This window comes from Python bivittatus, unplaced genomic scaffold (genome assembly GCF_059951505.1).
Source record: "Python bivittatus isolate LINGU-HERP-01145 unplaced genomic scaffold, Pbiv_v1 ctg000480_np1212, whole genome shotgun sequence".
In the NCBI taxonomy this organism is placed as follows: Eukaryota; Metazoa; Chordata; class Lepidosauria; order Squamata; family Pythonidae; genus Python; species Python bivittatus.
In genome coordinates this window covers 66,093,541-66,116,807 of record NW_028277075.1, presented here as the reverse complement: position 1 = coordinate 66,116,807, position 23,267 = coordinate 66,093,541, and the positions used below count along the sequence as shown (strand labels likewise).

The window sequence follows — 23,267 nt, the reverse complement described above, 5'->3', positions numbered from 1 at the left end:
AGTGACTTTTGGCCAGAAACTCTTTCTCAACCTACTTCAAAGGATGATTTAGAGGGGAAAAACTGAAGGAGAAAGTGCTTTGTACAACACCCCGAGTTCCTAGAGGAAAGATGAGATATAAATATTAACTATACCACTGACAGTTATTGTAAATGCCTTGGAAAAATAGGGCATTATTCACTACTCTAATGTATAACAAATTTTGCATTCTGCGTAGAAACAGTAATGGGCGTTCTATTTGCAGCACAAGTATTTTAATTTTAATTTATGAACAAACAAAATGTAGCACTCTGAAATCAAAGAGTCATAATATGTGATGCATATTGCCTACTTAATAAATGCTAAAATTCTCTTTTATCTTAGTTATCTTTCTTCTTTTCATAACACCAAAAGGGCCTTACACTGTTAGGGGTTTTGTTTTGTCATCTCTTTATCATTATTTTTTTCTTCAATGACTGCACAGTTCTCCTAGTTTATATTTCAAAATATATGCTTTTAGCATAATTATTAAAATCCACATTGACATAAAAATACTAATGTGCTAGTCTCTTCCTAGTACAATTTTACTCCATATTTCTATTATATTAATAAATTAAACTTTCCTCTCATGAGCAGAGATTCATATTCCTGGCTGCTAAGTCCTTCTGGCCCTATTCAAAGTTGAATTATTAATTTTTAATGTGTGTGTGTGGGTGTTCTGTTATTGTATTGGTTTCTGCTTTATGTATATATTACATCCTGCTTTGGATACAAAATAGAGGAGATGAGGATAACAATATTAATTCTGACAATCATCATTACCATTATCACTATTTAAAACATTCATATTCTGTAATTATATTTGAAGCAGATGGCAAAAATGTAATCAAATATTTATAACCAAGGAGAAGAGTAAGAGCTGAGAAGTTACAAAGAAAATAGACAAGGGAATAGTATCTATTACCAGAAAGCCTACTTTAGGGAAATGTTCATTCAGCACTCAGTTACAGAAGCAGACTTATCAATTTATCATTGATCAATCATCCTAGAGAAATGAACTGGTTACTAGCTTGTGTAGTTCACTAAAAGGTTCAATGGATGGAGTGCGTAAAGAGGAAAACTTAGGACATTTCATGAAAAAAGAAGTGCACAGTTTGCATGGAACAGAACACACCTGATAAGTCACAGCTTTCAATCCGTTTGAGATCGGCATCCACCCAAAAAAGTTTCCCAAGCTTATTGTCAATCACTAGTGCAACAGGTCGAAGCAAGCCAGTGGTGAAGAGGACTTCCCGTTCTGTACCATCCAACGCTGCACGCTCGATCTTCGGGGCTCGCTCTTGCATATTAGTGAAATACATATACCTGACAACAAATATGAACCATTGAATTCTTAGTAACTGGAAGACAGACTTAATCTATAATCATATTCTCTGACATTAGGAGTATTTTCCTAAGTTGAATTTTGTTTCTCATCTTCTAGGGCTGATTAACTACTATCGTGTTCTGTGGTGAAGGGAGATTCCATTAATATTAGGGGAATCTTTTTTGCCTGTAAATAAATATACAGCTAGAAAGAGAATATCTGAAAGATATTGCCCACTCACTCCCAAGCTAAACTTCCCTGATGGACATGCTGCAGTTGATCAAATAAAGCAAAAAAGATTAGGAGCAGAAGTCTATATGCGTAATGACACTTCCTCCTTCATAGTCCCCGGTGCACTCACAACAACTGCTCTAGAGAGTTAGGACCATCCTTTGAGACAGATGTGTGGGGAGTTCAAGGCAGAGATGGAATTGCTGTCCTCACTTATTTGTCTTTATTTAGTTTTATGATTTTCTCCAGGAACTCAAGTTTGTAAAAATCCTTTCAGTAGATGGATACATTATCAGGATTTTCTCCTATATTTTACATTTGAAAGTTTTATTTCCAGAGACAAGGGCTTAATTATTCCCAGCAAATTGTTAGGTACCTTTTGTTTTATTAAGTTAAAAGAGGTTTCAACAGTCTTGGTGGTCTAGCATTAAGAAACTGTCAGGCAGCCCTATGAATTTGGCTCCAAGTATCCCAAAATAACAAGCAAAATAAATTAATATATGCTATAATGTAGCACTTACAACCTCCTTGGAGCACTTTGCAACATCCATACAGGTAGTCCTCGCTTAATGATCACAATAGGGACCAGAAAATTGGTTGTTAAGCGGGGCAGTCGATAAGCAAGTCACCACAAGACTGGACCAGATTTTATGACCATTTTTACAATATTGTTAAGTGAATCACATGGTCATCAAGTGAATCCAGCTTCCCCAATGGACTTTTGCCAGAATTTGTTTAACGACCACATGGTTTGCTTAACGACCATCATAAAAAAGGTCGCAAATTGGCTGCGATCACATGACCGTGGTGTGTATGTGTGTGTGTGTGTGTGTGTGTGTGACGGTTTGCAGCAGTTGTAAGTGTAAGTACAGGTCATAAAGACCTTCTTCAAGGCCGTTGTAACTTCGAACCATTGTTAAACGAATGGTCATTAAGCGAGGACTACCTGTATGCAATATAAACTGTCATTAGCTTCTTAGAAAATGAGAGTATTCTCACCCTCGTTCTGCATTTACAACTATGGCCCTGGGCTTGTCATAGTCTCCCCGTAGAACAACGCCAATTTGCTCCCCATTAAGTCTGTGGACATTAATTGTATTTGTAGCTTCACAGGTCCAGTACAAAGAATGGCTGAAAATATCAATGCTCAGGTCATGTGGCTGCTTTTCTGGATTTTGGCTTTGGTTGGGAATACTCGTGACTGCGAAAGGCTACAAGGGAAAGAAAAAACAAGAACAAAATAGGTAAGATTATTTGCTGTCACAGTATAAATAGTGCAAATTTAGTTAAAACCAAATAACCAGAGTTCTTAGAGAAAAAAAATCTAAGAATTTGATCTTATGCAATTCCACATCACAGTCCCATGGAACTCAATTACTCTTAATCTTAGGTAAGTGTTTACAGGATTGTAACTTCAGTTGATCAATTCAGTAAAGACACCAATAGAGGTGAATATGTGTAGCTCAGGGTTGAAAGAAAACATTTTATTACCCGGCTAGGTAACAACTTCAGTGCTAAAATGGGATGGGGTTTGCTCTCTATTTATGTGCTGGGGCCTGCCTTGCCAGTGCTGGTAGGGGTGGAAGTTTTGTTTTGCTCCTCTGGTAGTTCCTTGATTAGGATATGTTTACTGCTTGATTGTGTGCCTGGTGGTAACCTTTGCTTATCTGGGTGATGACTGCTGGTGATGATGGTGGTGATGACCATCCCATTTTAGCACTGAAGATGTTAATGGGCATCTGGGCAATGAAACGTTTGCAAGAAAAGAACCAAGCTCAGAGAACCCCAGGGACTCCTCAGTAAAGACAACAATTCATAAAGACACACATAAAAAACCACAGCTTGATTTTTCTTCACTTAGTATTTTGCCATAGACATCTGAGATGAACTGTTCCTTCTGTGCAACAAATCCTCCACTTTTTAACATAGTACCTACCAGTAGCTGTTTCTATGCGTACATGTATTAAGAACTGCCTATTGAAGGAATGAAACAATCAAATTGTAAAAATAATGATATTAATAAGGAACTGAAACATTTAATACAAGAGCTAATGCACTTATAGGTGCCCAAACACAAAAAGCATGTATTACAAAGATTTTATTTTAATTATTATTAATTGGGCTCATTTATTTAGTCCTAGTTTGACTTGAAAAACTGCTAGGATAGTTTTGGAATAAGCAAACAAACAAAAAAAATCCTTATAATTACATAATAACTCTTAAATAAGAGATATAGCCTCTTGGACTTTTCTTGTTTGGTAATGTTTTGTATAATTTTTATGTTTTATATATTGTTTTAATGGATTTTGTGAGCTGCCCAGAGTCCCCTATTAGGGGGAGATAAATTAAATAAATAAGTTCTATATAGTTTTGTCTGGAATATGGAGTAATACTCAGATCATGGTCAATCTTAAAAAAACAAAACAAAACAGAAAACCCTAAGGAGGATTACATTCAATTAGTACTTGGGTGGGAGAAATCCCAGGGCTGTAAGTTAGACTGGGAAACTGAAAAAAATTTCCCAGAAGGCAGCAATGGCAAACTATTTATGTATTAATGTAAATAAAGCTAGATGTTCATGCAGTCACCAAGAGACAAACTCACCTTGAGGGAGAATTTACTTTTTCTACGTGATTTCAGGAAAAAACCTGAGGAATATCCAATTATGAATATTAATATTCAAAAACACTAATTAACAGAAATAATTGGAATATGAAGTATCAAAAATCACCAATATCACTGCAAATCTGGATACTAAAAATGTCGCAAGGAGGTACTCTTCAAACGGTGAAACTCTTTTCCTTCTGCAGAACAACAGACTGTATTGTAACAAGTAGACACCAATGTAATTTGCACCTAAGAAGGGCACTAATGGGAAACAATTCAGCAATTAACGCCTAGCAAATATCCCTCAAAGAGCAGGCCTGACACTACAGGGCCCCTCCTTGGTTGGTACAAATGAGACTTCATTATCTGGTAGAAAATACTACAGAAAATTAATCAAATTGGCCCAGATGGCCCCTTCCTACTCCCCCACATCTCATTTTTACAGAACAGAGTGGTGAAAATACATTCTTGGATGTATGAGAAAGAAGAAAAAGCACATTGAAAATTCAGGCAATTTTCTGTAGGGGGGAAAAAAACCCAGACTGCATCCTTTGGTTCAATATAAGCCTTAGAGCTTACAAGGAACTCTACTGCAGTTTGCCATGGAAGAAATAATAAAGGGGCTCCATCAGCAACAGCTAAAACACAACAGTGCAAATAAAAGATACTTCTATTTAAGAGGATCCTTTTTTCCTTTCCTCTCCGTCAGAAATGTCCTGGTTTGGAATCAGCAGCTTTCTATCACAGCAAGAAAAGTTTTAGGGCAGGGGCGAAAAAGTGTTTAAGGAGGTTACTTCCTAAATTTCTCCTCTCCTCTAAGATGACAAGGTTCTTTGCTTCATGTCAGTTTAAGTCCTGTAAAATCCTGTAAAGTCCTTGTTTTAGGTAGCCAAGATACACTGCAGGACCAGGTTGCAGAAGCCATTCATATAGCATGCTGCTAACAAAATGTATGCTATCAGTTTAGACACATTTCATTTATGCATTAAAAAACTTGCCTGACTGCCATCATCTTTTGCTCTTTTAATAATATTTTGACGTCCATCTACCCAGTAGATCAATGCATCAAGTGGATCATAATCAATGGCTTTAACATTTCTTAGGCCATGGATGGGAAGAATGATGTCTGGACTCTGCTGGTCATCTGGTATCATCCGACTTATCGCAGACTTCTGACTAAACAGTAAGAAGCTACTGGGTGCTAAAGGTATAGAAGAAGTAAACACAATCCAAATAACAATATTGGTAGAATACTTTTGGAGAGTAAATACACATTTGCAAAAACATCAAAGAATAAACTTTCTCATGTCCAGAGTTTTGCTACTACTATCACTGGTCACAGAACATGATTCCAATCCCACCTTCAAAGAAAATACCAGAGTGATTTACCAACAAGTCTGATACATTTCACATTACCAGACTCGGGATAAAATAGTATCTATGGTCTTCAATGAGGTCCAGAGAGGAATCCATGGAAGCCTAATCCATACAAGATTAATTTAGAAGACCAGCCTGCTTCACTTTTCCAGGACCGTCTTTGATTTATGCAATGCCAGACCCAGGTTTTAAGGGATCTCTTGGTCAGATGCCCTCTACTTCTTAATTGCTGCTGTTACTGGCATGAGGTTGAAACCAGCAGTTGCCACAGTAGAAGAGAGCAAGGGAAGCAGAGACTCCCATCCCTATCAATGCTTGCTTGCATAGAAAGGAGAGACGAATAAATAATGGTGTCAAGAAGCAGCAGTCAAACTAAGGAGTTCTGGGCCAGTGCTGGGCTCTGCTACTGTCAACTTGGCATTCATACTTTTGCTAGCCAACTGTATAGAAAGTAAACACTGCTGATATTTTCTACAAAATGTTCCGCTTATTTTCTGTGTTGAATAATAAAATTAAATATTATTCCTCTTATTGACAAGCATTATCCCAAGCCATATTAAATCCTACTATTATTACTTGCATCAGCTACACCTCTAAAACCATGACATTGTTTAAATTTAGATACTTTAAAAATGAATCTAGAATTATTTTCATTTAACCAAGTTTTTAACCAAGCCCCCCCCCCCCAAAAGTAAAGCTGCTGTTATTTTAAATAACAAAGGCAGATTCCTGGAACCCTCTGAAATGGACAACAACTGTTGGCAATCACTCTCTGGGCTCATTTTCTAATGCTGTTTTTAATCCAGAATTTTGCTGGGCTTTATCCAGTTGCCTTAATGATAGGTTTATTGTTAATTTTATTTTTGTGTTTGTTTTTATACTTTGTTAACCACTATTTGAATTTCTCTTCTGATGGAAAACAAGATATAGATTTTTGTATAAATGAAAATTAAGGGATTCACTGGTGAGGCGCAGACATCTATATACACAGCCGTAAGTATCTAGTCTGCTAGTGTGTAAGGACATGTGGACTTAGTAAAAATTATTCAAGTTTGTTTTTAACACAACCTCATTTTTACCCCTGTTGCATTGCCACCCACTAAGTTCAGTCCTGGACTGAGCAACATGACAAAATTGCTAGAAGTTGTTTCAATGCCAGGAGAAAAGAATTAGTCCTTTCTTTTCATTTGGAGGGCTGTAGGATGAAAAAAACCACTCAACCAGGTTTCAGGTATCAGAAACAAATGGGCTGGCTAGATGCCCTGGAGCAGGAACTATGTGGTTCCTTTTTGAAACCTCTCCTTTTTAAGTTCTGTTGCAGAATCCTTGACATTCCTCCCATTCTACTCTGGGCATACTGGAACCAGAACTCTATTTTGATGAAGGAGGGCCTGGAACTAACAGAAGAAGAGCGAGTGCAGACTCCCAAGAACAGTATGTTCTTCAGCTGCTGCTCAGCTTCTGGCAAGATTAGTTGTGAATCACTCCTAGAGTGTGTTCCAGCTGTCTGTCCTTCCCACACAGATAGGCTACAGATGCAAAAATGCTGTCTTCCTGAATGTGTTGCTCTCCAGGAGTGTTGGACTATAACTTCCATGATCTCACTCAACCAGCACAACCATGATGAGATTGATGAGAGTTGTAATCCAACCTATTTGGAGAGTACCAAGTTAGGAATGGTAGAAGGAAACAATGAGATATTTAGAGAGCTGGAACAAACACATACAACTGCAGTTCCAGGTCTTGGGATCCAAGGTGTAGTGCGATGCACAGCCACATCTATATCCATTGGGTATGGCCAGGCACAACTGCCCACAGTGCCCATTATTTTGCACACACTCGTTGAAGCCATCTTGTCGTGATGAATGGAAAACTAATATATCCATCACAAAGTCTAGACGACTCTGAATAAGTGTTCGATTCCTCCCATTTGTTTTATCAGCTCTTTCTATACTGTGAAGGTTCCAATCTGTCCAGTAGATGAAGTCACTGTACTGAGTTAGTCCAAAGGGGTGAGGTAGATCATCTGCTATTATTTCCCTCTCTTGCCCTGAAAGAGACAACCCATATGTTGTTAATCAACACAGAGATTCAAACTATGGTAGCCACAAGATGAAAGTTTGGATAACTTAACTCAAATTTTTACTAGTAATATTTAATTATCAATGAATGTAGGTCACCTATCTCTGCCCCTCTGCTATTCCTTTCACATTTTCAAATAAGTTTATAAAGCAGTACTGCCTGTCAGACTACATTGGAAAAAAAAAATAGCCCAAGACAATTATGAGGCCCCATGGTCAAATACAATACGCTCATCCCATTTTATTTATGGTCCCAGACCAATAAAAACACAATAAAATATGGGATATTCTCTTGATCATCACTGATGATAGCTTTAGTTCTACAAAGGACCAGAAAAATACAACCTTTTGGGAACTATTCTTGCTTCACTTACAGAAATTCCTGTCAGATAAGGAGCAAACTCTCAATTAAGTACTGGCTATTTTCTGTTGCAGAGCATTATCAAGGGAACTATATGATGGTACATTAAATATAAAAAGTAGAGCTGTGGCCTGCTTCAGATTTGATTCTGATCAGTGCTTTGGGGCATGCAATTACTTAAAGCAAGTGTGTCTTTTCCCATGCCTGCATAGCAAATTCCTAAACAGATCACTAATATGATAAATGTGATGGTTGCTACCATTGCCACTAATATTTGCAGTAAATCACATCTACAGTTCCAGAAAAACTGATCTGTTGATGAGAAGCTTTCTCATGATACTTTTTAGTAAAATAAAGGAAGGCTAGACTGGGTTATGAGATTTAACCATATCCAGGCTATATGCATTCCCTACTAACTGTAAAAGTACAATATCTAAAACAATAATGTGATACATATGTACATGATACATACACATGCATGTATGTATATATGCATTAGGCCTGAGCAGAAATCTGAATTTGAAGAGCAAAAGGTGGGCATGCATTGGCAGCTGTTGAGAACACCTTAAACTAAGCACTTCATTTTCCACTATCTCATATCAGCTGCAGAAGAGCAACTACAGAAAGCCAAGAAAAGATGCGACTATTTTAAGGTGCTCCTTAGCACCTTAAAAGATGCTACATCTGCACCCATGTGCGATCCAAAATATGTTTTGATTTTTGAATAATATATCCGTGCGTATGCTTGCTTGCTTTGATGTTCGTTAAATTACAGCCTTTCCCCCCCCTCCCTATGCAAGTTGGTAATCATAGGGGGATTCAGAGTACCAATTCATATACAATAATGTAAGAGACTTAGCAATGCAACAGTTGGAACTCATAATGCAGTCAGCTCTTCTGAAGCAAGAGATGAGAAAGGTGCTAAAGGGAAGTTTCTTCCATTTTATTTATTTTTTTTAGCTCCACAGAGTTAAAAAGGGTTGTTTAGGTTATCAAATTCAACCTGTTGCTCACATTCATAATTTGGACATTAGTACTCTAAAACTTTTCAACTACTTTAGGCAATGCACTCTGGTTTGTTGTTGCTTCTACTTAATGATATGCCCAATTACTCTTCCAAAGTTTTGGAACAAATTACAAGGACTGAGAAATCATATTCAGAAGACTGCTATATTATGCTCCCATGTGGTCAGTTGATCTGTTTGAGTTCCTTTGTTTTAAAGACTAGAAAAAAAAAGTTCAGGATCCTTATTCAGCACGATACTCCACCCATGGCTTTCTTTTGCACATCTTGCTCTTACAGAAAGTTCAGGTAGTCCCCAGTTTAAGAATGAATTCCGTTCCCAAGGTCTGTCCTTAAGTCGAATTTGTATGTAATCCAGAACAGTATTATTGTATAATACCGTATAAGTAGTATTGTGTAATGAACTTGAACCATTGTGTATTTAACTTGAATTTTGCTATAATAGGCTCCATTCTTAACTATGGGTTGTCTGTAAGCTGGGCATTCTAAACCCTGGGGACTACCTGTAAAGACAATTTTCATAAGATTTATTTGTACATCACATCTGCTATATTCTAGCTACTGGCATGTTACCTAGCATATTGGATGACTCAATCATGCTTGTGTCCAGGTCAGTCCAATAAAGTCTTTGATCCTCATAATCAATTGTAAGATCGTTGGCACGTCCCACCTTATCCACCAGCATGATACTGTTTGTTCCATCCATATATGCTCGAACTATTTTGGGTTTGCCTCCCCACTCTGTCCAGTACATATATCTGTAATCAGTGAAACAAAAATCAGAATAATGATTCAATACATAATTTATATCAAAGCAATGTGCTTGGCTTGTATGTTGCCTTATGAGTTCTCAGAAAGGAAAAAAAATTCTAATGTTTCAAAATAATCTATTTTAGATATTTATAAGGAATAAACAACTGTAAGAACCTTTCCCCCTTTACTATTCTAAATATTTTTGACAATGCTTACCTTTCTATGAACATCTCAGAATACATATAGATTCCTATGAGCTTGTTATTGAATGGTAATTATTCAGCATAAAATATTGGTTGTCAGTCTGGTCCCAGCTATATCATACAAGTGTAGTATTGTGTAGGATCATTCAAGATTTTTATTTACATAGGACTCATCGGACAAAAAAAAAATCAAAAGCATGCCTGTTTTTCAGGACTTTGGATATAAATACTGGTATGATTGGAGGAAAAAATCTCATCTGTTTTATATATGATTGGCTATTGGGCACACTCTAGATCACAGATGGGGCACCTTTTTGGCTACAGCCACACATGCCCAACCACATATACACGATCCTCATCTTACACCACCTCAACCAGTGATCAAAAGCAGTGTTGCTGGGATGGAGATTATGAGAAATCATCAGTTTCCTACTTATCAGCTCAGCAGTGCGGGTGGGTAGTATATGCTCTATGGTTTCCTACATGCTCTAGAACTAGAGTGGATAACGTCTAGCAGTCAGGGTATAGACTTTATTTTTGGGGGGAAGGGGTCTCCCAGGGACCATTGGGCAAACTGAGTGGGATTATGGTATTATCAGAATTCAGGGCAAAAAATCTTGGATGTTTTGGGAGTTAAGATTTATTGTACCCACTGCAACATTTAAAATCCTTCAAAGCTCAAAGTTGCAATAAGGGCCAAATATAAAAAATGTTTTCTGGAACACAAGTGAAGTGTAGAGTGCAATTCACCAGTCGTACTCTAGAACCTTGCAAGAGAAACAGGGCCATGATCCCATTGGCTACATATGTCACGATACTCTGTTCTATGAATCCGATTCATTCAAAAGAATAAGCAATTAAGAAGGTGCTCCATTAAGGACAGCTTCTCCCACAGGAACCTTTCCCTGTGCTCACACAGGCCCTTCTTTGCACTCTACAGAAATGCAGCAGGCAAAAATGAGAGGCCTTTTTTTCAATAGCACAGTTCTGGAACTTTCTCTCAACAAATGTTCAGCTTGGCATCAGGTATGGTATTATTTCAATGGCTCTTTTTTGGGTAGGCATATTTGATAAGTGAAATTTCTGCTTATGCCAAAACATGTTTTACCTTAGCTTTTATTTGTCCTTTGCTATACAGCTAGTCCTCACTTACCAACTGCCTGTTTAGTGACTGGTTACGACAGGGTAAAAAAAACTTTGCAACTAATCCTCACATTTGCGACCATTGCAGTGTCCTGTGATCAAGTCATTGCCATTCAAGTGCTTCAAAACTGACTTCTGATAAGCAGAGTTAATGGAGAATGCGGAAATAAAATCACAAGTCGTGGTCACGTGATGTCTTGCTTAATGACCAAATGGAAAGTGACATCACAAGCCTATTATGGTCATGTGATTTTCCACTTACTGATCATGGCATTTAGTGAGAGTTGCCAATCCCAATTGTGGTCACTAAGCGAGAACTACCTGTACTGTATACAGAGCTACTTATTTATGTTTTTATTAATGAACTGTAACAATTATGCAATTTTGAAATATTTTTAATATACTGTGAGAATCCTTGAATTAATGACCAGGTTATTGAGTTACAGAGATAAATAAGTTACAGAGATAAATAAGTATTACTCTTGGTGATGGGCAGTTCTTTGTAACTAAGCACTATCACAAGTGAAGAAGACCTAATTAATAAACCATTGTGTTTAACTATGTTACCTCTGATCTAGTCACAGAATATGGAATCTCTATTCACATTTAGAAGTAGAGAAAGGGTTCACAACATTCACACAGAAGAGGCATGACCTACATTACATGCTCTAAAATGAAATCAAACACCAAATAGAGAACAAGTGACTGGATATTAGTACTAGGAGGATTTATCAACAAACACCTGGAGTTTCTGCAGAAACATTCACACAGAGTTCATTCAAAAGCAATTCAACATTTTATTCCAACATTTTAATCTATGCTTGATAGAGTAATGTTTGCAAATCTCTTTAATATTCAGTGGTAAGATTATATTAGAAAGTTACGCAGTTTAACTAAATAAGGGATGGGAAAATATAAGAATTACAATTTAGATATAGAAACTCATGACAGAACAGACAACTTTCAATAAATACTTAACTTGGTTTAGCTCCAAAGAAGCTGAAAGAGAAAATCTGGTAAGTTGACCTTGAGTGTCTTGGTTAGGAGAGAATCAAATAAAAATGTTGCGCGTACTGCTTAAATACAGTGGGGCAAAAAAGTCAGCCACCAATTGTGCAAGTTCTCCCACATAAAAAGATGAGAGAGGCCTGTAATTTTCATCATAGGTATACCTCAACTATGAGAGACAAAATGGGGGAAAAAATCCAGATAATCACATTGTCTGATTTTTAAAGAATTTATTTGCAAATCATGGTGGAAAATAAGTATTTGGTCACCTACAAACAAGCAAGATGTCTGGCTCTCACAGACCTGTAACTACTTCTTTAAGAGGCTCCTCTGTCCTCCACTTGTTACCTGTAGTAATGGCACCTGTTTGACCTTGTTATCAGTATAAGAGACACCTGTCCACAACCTCAAACAGTCACACTCCAAACTCCACTATGGCCAAGACCAAAGAGCTGTCGAAGGACACCAGAAACAAAACTGTAGACCTGCACCAGGCTGGGAAGACTGAATCTGCAATAGGCAAACAGCTTGGGGTGAAGAAATCAACTGTGGGAGCAATAATTAGAAAATGGAAGACATACAAGACCACTGATAATCTCCCTTGATCTGGGGCTCCATGCAAGATCTCACCCTGTGGGGTCAAAATGATCACAAGAATGGTGAGCAAAAGTCCCAGAACCACATGGGGGGGCCTAGTGAATGACCTGCAGAGAGCTGGGACCAAAGTAACAAAGGCTACCATCAGTAACACACTATGCCACCAGGGACTCAAATCCTGCAGTGCCAGACGTGTCCCCCTGCTTAAGCCAGTACATGTCTGGGCCCGTCTGAAGTTTGCTAGAGAGCATTTGGATGATCCAGAAGAGGATTGTGAGAATGTCATATGGTCAGATGAAACCAAAGTAGAACGTTTTGGTCTAAACTCAACTCGTTGTCTTTGGAGGAGAGAGAATGCTGAGTTGCATCCAAAGAACACCATACCTACTGTGAAGCATGGGGGTGGAAACATCATGCTTTGGGGCTGTTTTTCTGCAAAGGGACCAGGACGACTGATCCGTGTAAAGGAAAGAAAGAATGGGGCCATGTATCGTGAGATTTTGAGTGAACACCTCCTTCCGTCAGCAAGGGCATTGAAGATGAAACGTGGCTGGGTCTTTCAGCATGATAATGATCCCAAACACACCGCCTGGGCAAGGAAGGAGTGGCTTCGTAAGAAGCATTTCAAGGTCCTGGAGTGGCCTAGCCAGTCTCCAGATCTCAACCCCATGGAAAACCTTTGGAGGGTGTTGAAAGTCTGTGTTGCCCAGTGACAGCCCCAAAACATCACTGCTCTAGAGGAGATCTGCATGGAGGAATGGGCCAAAATACCAGCAACAGTGTATGAAAACCTTGTGAAGACTTACAGAAAACGTTTGACCTCTGTCATAGCCAACAAAGGATATATAACGAAGTATTGAGATGAACTTTTGATATTGACCAAATACTTATTTTCCATCATGATTTGCAAATGAATTCTTTAAAAATCAGACAATGTGATTTTCTGGATTTTTTTCCCCATTTTGTCTCTCATAGTTGAGGTATACCTATGATGAAAATTACAGGCCTCTCTCATCTTTTTAAGTGGGAGAACTTGCACAATTGGTGGCTGACTAAATACTTTTTTGCCCCACTGTACACATACCACGGTGATGGATAAGCCTTCCCTTCTGCACCAAAATCAAGTCAGACACAAGGGGGGAACCATTTTAAAGTGGTCCCCCACCCTCTCACCTCAGTGCAGGAGAAATGGAAATCAGAGCAGGACAGTAAAGTCCCAATTATATAAACTTTGGGATTATATTTTAATTACATAATTTGGGGAACACGTTTATAATCAAAATAATAAGTAATACTAAGCATTGAATTTGCATCTGAGATTTTTCCTTACCCTTTTGATGGGTCAAGAGCCAATGACCTTGGGTTGTCCAAATCTTTCCAAACAAGAACTTGCCGGAACAGCCCATCCAACCGTGCCACTTCAATTCTATTGGTTCCAGTATCTGCCCAATATAGATTTTTCCCCATCCAGTCTACAGCCATCCCTTCAGGGTAATCTAATCCAAACTCAATCACATGTTCAACTGCACTTCCATTCATGAAAGCTCGGCTTATTGTCTGCAAAACCATTTTAAAAAATGACAGGAGTTGCAGAATATAAAACAAATGAAACAATCAATAGTTTAGTCCAAAGTATTATCCAAAAGAGGAAAAAAAAGTTTGGGAGGAAATTCATAAATAGTTGCTACTTTATATAGACAGTATTACTTAAAATATACTGATAAAAAATGTATTTTATTTATTTTTTACACTACAGTTTACACACTACTTATACCTACTGATTTAACCTACGTATAAAACTATCTTAGTGGGCTCACTCAAGGAGGTGTGTTTTAGTCTGTAAGCTTTAAACAACAATATAGTTAGAACCAAAATATTGTTCTGGAAGGAGTGCATTAAAACAGCTGGTTAACAAAGCAAACTTTTCAGTTAAAGACGTCGTGGATACCTTTAAGCTAATATCTGTCCAGTAGATTCTGTTGTCAGATACATCAAAATCTAGTGCAGAAGCTTCTTTGACTCCAGTAAGAGGAATGGCAACATCATTGTTGTTGGTTTCAAGAGAAATCCTATGAACGGCTGCCCTGCTGGTGAAGACAAGGAAAGCTTCTGGGATGATGCAGGTTTTCATATCACTAAGTAACTCCAGTCCAATCGGACAGGCGCATCTGCACTCCTGGGGTGTGAAGAAGCATAGGTGGCTGCAGCCGCCATTATTCTCAGCACACGGATTTGTCCCTAGAAAGTAAAACAGTTCTCTGAAGGAAAAGAAAAACTTGGCTATGATAGGCCTACGTGCATAGGTCCTTCTATGTTCAAAATGGCTCAAAATAAATTCTGCCCCATGAACTTGTCTTCTGGGGTTGTCTATCTGAAGGAAACTAAGTTAAAAGCTTTCCTCCATTTATTAGTTATTCCAATCTTAAAGAAGATTTGGAAGTCCTAGGTTGAAAATTCATCTTGGTCACAAATTTACCACGTGTCCCTTACACATATCACTATATTTTAGTCTCAGTCCCTTACCTCCAATATTGAGAACACTAATTTATCTTACAGATTGTTGAATTAATATACATGAAGCATTTTTCAATATGGAAAAAGAATATTGAAAACAATAACAAATTTCCAATTAAATGTAAGTGATTTTTATGGCAGAGTTTCATTTAAGATTAAAGGAAGAATAAAACATTCCTTCTTTGCACAATAAATTGTTGGAATATCATGAATTTATATGTGCACCTGGGTGTTAAAGCTGTGGGAACCTCGTAAGTGTTTTTCATTTAACAGTAATACATTCCCAACTTTTGCACTGTTTTGGCTAGTAGTTCATTTCACACACTTCAGCTCATCCCACCTGCTTGTTGTCTGGGAATCGCAGCTTATAGTATTTCCAGAAAATGTTCCCTGGGCCACCACTGCTAAACACTGTTATGAGGAACTGTTGCTGCAGCAAGCATGTTAAAAAGCATGGGTGAATTTTATACAGTGAGATAAATTAAGGGAAAGAAATGTGTCTAAAGCCCCAATTAGGAAATTGTAATGGATGCACATACACACAAGTCAGGAGGCAAACTTTCATGTTTATATATTCATACACACACAACCAGTGCATGTAAGTATGTGTGTAAAAGATTCCATTATTCCCTCAGCACGATCCTTCTATTTGCAGAGGTGAAGGATATAAATGGTTGCTCTGTTTTTACCTCATACTTAAACTGAAAGCTTCTCTAGACATAAACATGGGTCAAAATAGCATAATGGGATTGGTAGCCAATAATGCGTGCCTTTTGTAACAGAAGATATTGTACAGAAGATGTTTTATAGTCTATTGGATGTACCCCTAAAAATTACACTTATTTCTCATTTGTAAGAATGCATGATAAATTATTCATGTTTACCTCATAAAATGACCTAGGTAGCATGGAAAAGAAACAAAATAGAAATACATCAGCACTATTCAAAACCCTCAAGAAACCAGGTGGCTGTACTCCCATTTCTCCAACCATTTTGGAGTTCCCCGGTCCCTTAGAGAATGGATACACTGCTAAGATGAAAAAGTGAGATTCTGCAAGAGGATCATACTAATAACTGAGCCCCTTCAATGTTTACCAAAAGGAAGTTCTCTTTCAACACAACATCCAAATCTCACATGAGGCCACGAGGCATGGGTTGTGCCTTTTTTCCATTACTGTCAAGAACTACTCTTGGCAGCTGAAATAATTTGCAGGTGGAACCCTGGGGCCAATAGGAGCACATATTTGGCTAAGGAGAAGACCTGCCGCTCTCCTTCCCACCAACCAATGGGTTCAAAGCTACTGTACCAAATGAGAAAGAGATCTCTGACAACTAGCATAATCTCCAAGACCTCTCAGGCCTTGATCCCCAAGACCCCTTTACCTATCAGACAACAAATCAGCAAGGAGGATTCCAATTATTCTAGTTAAACTTACACTGGTTGGACTTTCTATTTAGCAGCTCTTACAAGAAGCTCATTATCGTTTTCACTGCAAACATTATTCTGGAGCACAGTCCAAACCACTGGGCAATGGCCTCACTTACCAACTGCTCTGGTGACACTTGCTGCTTTAAGACCCATCAAGTCTGGCAACTGATCAATGATAATGTCCCGACTCGCCCACCTCTTGTGAACCCTTTCAATACTTCGTCTCTGCCAATCTGTCCAGTAGATGTAGTCACCAAGTAAAGTAAATCCAAATATATGAGGAAGTTTATCTTCTATGAGCGTTTTTCTCATGGTTCCATCAAGGCTTATTACCTGTAAAATAAATAAATAAATAAATAAACAAACACCCACACACACAGAGTTCAGCTACAGAAAACCAAGCATTCTGTATGGAGGTGATGATGATGATGAGGTTAATCTAACTTTCTATTCCTGCGGCAGGCAATTCTCTTGGAACTTTAAAACAGGACATAGATTGTCTTCCTGTTTCTCTTCAGAACACAATAATAAAAGATGCACTGCTTTTAACCATAGAGGTTCAATTTATCTTATGGCAGGTGACAGAAATATTCTTTTACATAATGTTAGGCCCAGACATTTATGTAATATTTAAGTTATTTACATTTAAAAACTAATATGACAGTTTTCTCTAAACCAATGTTTTTTCTTTAGAAGAGCGAAATATAAAATCAGCTAAACGTATAAAGACAAACAAACAAAATAAGTGTGTTTGGAACTGAAGTACTCCACTCCACTAATTGATTACCACTGAGCGTTCCCTACAACTTTTCTGTCCTGCACTGCGTCTAGATTTTATGCTTACTGTTGCTGGAATCTCGGATCAGCTGGAATGCTCATGTACCTTCTATAACCACCCAGCAGCTGAGTCAATGGTTTGAGAGGTTTTGTTTCACTATACTGATGAATATATATATATATATATATTCATCTATCTATCTATCTATCTATCTATCTATCTATCTATCTATCTATCTATCTATCTATCTATCTATCTATCTATCTATCTCTGCCAACAACAGAAATTTCAAAAACTGCAGATCATGCTCACATCAGGTTTAGAATATAGGTCCTAATTTTCAGATAAAATTAATTTGAACATTCATTTGAAATTCACACACAAAATACATCCTCTGCTGTTCTACAAAACTATTTTTAGAAGGGAGGGAGGGAGGGAAAAGAAAAAGAAAGAAATTCTTTCAAATAGTAATTCTCCCCCCACTATTTACACCCTTCTCTTTACCCTATAAATTCCCAGACAATCTGGTCTCCAGCATGTACAGGATGCATTGAGAACAGACTATTTACCAGCTGTGGAGGCAACTGTGAACCACAACAGTGTTATAAAACAAGAAACTTCAATCTCTGCTTCTTTGTAATTATGTTAATAAACCACAAGCCTAACCATAACAAATATCCACTATGCACATTTCCTTTTGCATGAGGTAATTACTTGAAGGAAAATCTTAACTGAAGCTTCTCTAAAATTTTGACAAGTGAGACTTGGTCTGGTGCAATTTAAAAACACAGTCTGAAATTAAGCTACAATTATTTTAGCATTAGCTTCTCAGATATTCCAAACAGATTTCAACCCTGGGGACTTCTCCAAATCAAACTCTAATTTATAATGAAAGTTTTCCTTCTGTCAAAGTACGTTAATATCTACAGCATGTGCACTAATGCATGGCTTGGCTTTTTTCCACATCACCCGAGGGTCAGGCTTGCAAGCATGAGGCAGCCTTAGGGCTGGCCAGGCAGCAGTAAGCTAGGAAACAGCTTTATTAAAAATGTTACAGCTCCTGACAAATCATAGATCAGGGCAAGTTTTCCTTTTATCAAAAGGCTTGATAGCTATCCCAAGAAAATAAAATGTGGAGAGCTGATCAATATTTATGAAAGTCTTTAGAAAAGTGCAGTATGTTCGATGCAGCACCCACAGCTTATTAACTGTATTTTATTCACACAAGAATGCAATTTAGATTTCAGACTGTGGCTGTAGTATAGGTTGTTTTATACATTGTTCTCCCTTATTCTGCAGAAAGGAAGAATGTATTTATCAACTGAGACCTCAATTTATATTCCACAAAGAATCGGAAGTAGGAAATATTCCCAGTTAAATAAAACAATGTATAGACTTATGGTATATTTTGTCTGTCCAGCATTATGCAGAATTCTATAATGAAGATGATGCTCAGTCTTCTCATCTACATCTGTCTGCATTATAATTTAGCTATACCCATCTACTCCGGCGACACCTTTAGAAACCACACAGAAGTACCCTAGGATTACTTATGCAGTTCCTGTATGTTCAAAACTGCTGCCCACTATCTTAACAGCTGTACGATTTAGGAAAAAGTAATAAATTGTTTGACTGTTTTTTTCTTTATGATTACTCAGAATCTTAGGATGTAACTTTGTCAAAATATCACTTCTGAATGACCTCATACCAGGAACTTTTTTGATGCAATTATTCACGTTTTCGTCTAAGGCACATTTAAAGACTTACTTTCCATGTTATTGAGCTCCAAAATATTGGGAAAAATATCCTCTCTCATCTGAAGTGGGTTCTCATAGATCCAAGTAAAAAGAACTTGTATATGCCCATTTATAAAGCCATTTTCCCCAGAGGAAAAAAAAATCTGCAGATTATTACTTTATCCATATTAATCAATGCTCAAACTGATCACAGTAACAGTGCAAAACATCATCAAGTCTTAATTTGATTTTTGCAATACCACATTATGGTGCTTGTTTAATTTCTGAGAACCGTATTAGGAGGAAAATACCACAATCTCCCCTCCCTTCAAAAGGAAAGAAATCAGGGATACTCTAACCATTCCAATAAATTTTGAGGTGGGAATGCCAAATTTAAGTGCTCTGAGCTCAGGATAAAACTCTATACTGTTTCAAATATTCTGATGTAATGCAACTGGCTTTTTAAAAACTCTCCAACCAAGTATGAAGAATGCATTAACTATTAAAAACATGAGCACAAACTGTGCCTCTTCTGCCATTGGCTCTCAGCTAAGCATATGTCCAAAGATTAAGAACAATTTTAGATGTAAGAAAAAAACTATGGCCTGGCCAGGTCTACACTGTATTTTAAATCTTTAATACTTGGCAATTAGAATTAATGGCTTTATAACATAACATTTTCCTTATTTACTGTGTGTGTATAAATATGTTGTACTTTGTCTTTCAGTCAAGTTGCCAAATTAAAAAAGTACATTCTATAAGGTATATGCACTTATAAATTGGTATGCTACTGAATTTTCAGGTTGTAAAATACAAAAACCATGTATTTTTTTCTGTTCATGGGCTGAGTTAAAATATACAGTCGATGCAGTTGATTCTTTGGGCATAAATTCTGTGGCTACTTGTGCAGGAAGAAGTTGCAAAAAGCATGTTTAAGTGTTGCTTCCACTATTTCCTATTGGAATTTTTAAAATGTTTATTTTTTTTTTTAATCCATTGTTCAATTTTTCGGTAAGTTGAGTGGTAAGTTATATTTGGCATGGACTAACATCTCAACAACTTTTGTGACCCTAGGATGAAAAACAAAAGATACCCATTTTAAGTTTTCACTGCATCTTTTGCGTTTGTTCTATCCAAATACAAAACACTGGAGAAGTATTGAGTTTTGTTCCATTAGAACACTCAAAAATTTCCACCAGAATGTATCAATTCTGTTTTAAAATCAGAACAAAATGCATTTTCCTCTTTTGTGTACACCCCCTAAAGGAAATGCCATATTAAGAACAATGATTTATATGCTCTAAAGGAAAACAGTTGGAGAGACTGGTTGTTCTTCCACTCTTGATAATTTGGAAAAGCTGTATCTAAATGTTACCAGCATACCGATCTGTTTTTTAAAAGTCACCAAAGAAGAAAGTTGATGGATAAAGACTGAAACAAGTATATCGTTTTTGTGGGGCGGGGGGGGGGAGATAATGAGAGAGAAAGGAACTAATTGAACAAGCTGTTTTCTTACACTGGGCTTTCTGTCCTTTTGTGAAGTCCAATATGATAGGATGTAAAGATAACACCAAGAATTTTTGACTGATGTCACCTGAATTGAATCATAGCTTTATTGCCAACAGGGTTCAATTGAATTCCGCAATCTTGTCATTGTATTATCATCAATTTCCAGTACTCATCTTTCAAAATACTCTTTTCAGGTAGTTCACACTAATTTAAACATTCTACAAGGAATAAACTCTATATATTTGTAGTGAAATAGGAAAGTCTACCAAAAATGTATAGTTTTCAGTTTTAAAAAACAGATAGAACCAAGCTGCTGGCAAAACAACAGATGTCATATATTAGAAACTATGCTGCCAAGTTCAGAACATCCGAAACCTATCCCAAATATAGCTTCATATTGTCTCTACTGTTAGCCTTCTTCTTCCTCTGCCTCATTAATAAAGACTCAAAAGCTTTCTGAAAACAAAGTCCATAAATATCAATAATACCTGAAATCTGATTTTGTTGTTGCAATTCAAAACAAGAGTGCAGCAAGCCAAGCTAAGTGTTACTTACACTCAGGTGAAAAAATTCTACCGAGAAGCAAAGAATCAACAGTACAAGTGAAATGCACCAATTGCATCATGCTGGAATTTTGTGATAAAATGAATTATCAGAGGCAAGTTCAATTATGCACCCATATTCTCTTCCCCTGCCCCCACCCCACCCCCGGGAACACACACTTCTATTAATATCTAACAAGATTCTGCAAACTATGCTCCATTGACTAATTAAAGATCAATGCATGAAATTCTCCCCACCCTTAATTAATACAGATCAGGGACTTTCATTGCCTTAGGCTACACGAGTAAATTACACTTGCCAAATATCTGGAGACGTATTAAGTAATAGACTCATTTAAACCCAAGACACATAGTTCATAAAGATTGAAGTATCAGTGGTAGCCATGGCCAGGAGAATTTTTGCACAACTTCGTTTTGCATGCTAATTGTGCCCATTTCTGGACCTGGAGATATTGCTTATGGTCACTCACGCCTTAGTCAACCTCCCAGGATGGATACCTACAGTGTGCTTCACATGGGGCAGCCCTTGAAGAACATCCAGAAGCTGTAGCTCATCCAGAATGTGGTGGTGCAGGCAGTTACAGGTGCACCTTGGTACATCCATGATACAACTCTGCTCTGAGAGTTGTGCTGGCTGCCAATGTGCTTGGAACTGTGGTAGAACTGAAGGTGCTGGTTGTCACCTATAAACCCCCCCATGGCGTGGGGCCCAGTAATTTGCAGGACCACCTCTCCCCAGTTATTTCTATTTGTCTCACTAGGTCCAAGAAGAGGGGCATGCTCTGGGTTCCTTCAATTAAGAGCACTTGACCTCTAGAACATCATACCTCCCCCCCCCCAAGATTAGACTGATCCCTAACCTGCCAGTCCTTCATAAAGCTCCAGAGCCTGGGGATCAGGAGGTGCTTACCTACTGTAGGTTTTTATTCCATGATATAATTGTTTTTACATTGTTAGCTGCTGAAAGTTGCATCTGGGAGATGGGTGACCACATACATTGATTAAATACATAAATTTAGACACCCTATGTGTGGTGTTGGGGGAGGGTATAAGTGAGAAAAAGACTGAAAAAAAAGAAAGAAGAAGTGGCTGCAGAATACATCTCTTAAAAGAGGTCTTCAAACTGGTACTCTCTTTATGTGTTGAACTATATAGCCGTGCTTTCCCAGACAGCATAGCCTTTAGAGCATTCCCCATCTTGGCACCCTCAGAATGCATCTATAAGAACCATGTTCCCTCATTTGTACAGATATCCAAGTATGCATTCCATTGTAGTAATGAAAAATGGACAGACCACCCACACTGGAATGTGCATTTGGAGACACACACCTACATAATCCAAGGAATTCTCATGTGTCTGCCAGGTCAGAACAATGATCTAATCTAGGTCAACCTCTGGTCTTTTAACAACAGTCTGCCAAATGGTCCTGATTCACTCACAAGCAAAGAATGGAAAAAAACAAGTATTTTTATTGTTGACAGGAGATGCATTCTCTGAGAGCAGGATAAGTCTACTTTCACTGGCCTAAGTAACTACAGAGAGTCTCTTCAAAGTCCTGATATTTATTATTCTTGCCATTTTGAATGTTTAATGTCAACATTAGCTATCCAAACTGCAATACTGGGTGGAAGATAAAATCAATCTTCCCCATCTGGTATCTTCCAGACTTGCTTCTAGACTATATCATATCACTTTTAAAAATTCACCTTGCAGTGGTTTAAAGATTAAATACATTATATAATATTAATCTACAACACAAACTATATTCAGACATATTCTTAACATTGAATGGATATGTTTGGTTTTACTCTTCTCCTGCAAACTTTTTTCCTCCTTCCTCCTGGCTTCAACCAATACTCAAGTAGTGTGCAAACCACATGCTAGAGTGCCTCTTTCTCTTTATCCTTCTGCCATGCTTCTTATCCCTAAATGCTTATATATTTAATGACTCTACCATTTGTTCAGTTCTGTTTTTAATTCTTTGGAATTTTTATAGGCTGTCTTCAG

The 23,267-nt window shown here is 37.6% G+C and overlaps 1 protein-coding gene across 2 annotated transcripts in view; it reads right to left on the bottom strand.

The window, feature by feature from the left end:
• LRP5 (LDL receptor related protein 5) overlaps positions 1-23,267 on the bottom strand; it is a 147,855-nt gene that overhangs the window by 28,211 nt on the left and 96,377 nt on the right. For both annotated transcript variants that reach the window (XM_007425267.4, XM_007425268.4), the window contains exons 8-15: positions 16,790-17,006; positions 14,679-14,968; positions 14,061-14,287; positions 9,600-9,784; positions 7,287-7,610; positions 5,182-5,384; positions 2,576-2,787; positions 1,154-1,344 (exon numbers count right to left, since the gene is read on the bottom strand). In XM_007425267.4, the coding sequence (XP_007425329.1) occupies positions 1,154-1,344; positions 2,576-2,787; positions 5,182-5,384; positions 7,287-7,610; positions 9,600-9,784; positions 14,061-14,287; positions 14,679-14,968; positions 16,790-17,006 (1,849 nt within the window). The remainder of the gene's footprint in view (positions 1-1,153; positions 1,345-2,575; positions 2,788-5,181; positions 5,385-7,286; positions 7,611-9,599; positions 9,785-14,060; positions 14,288-14,678; positions 14,969-16,789; positions 17,007-23,267) is intronic.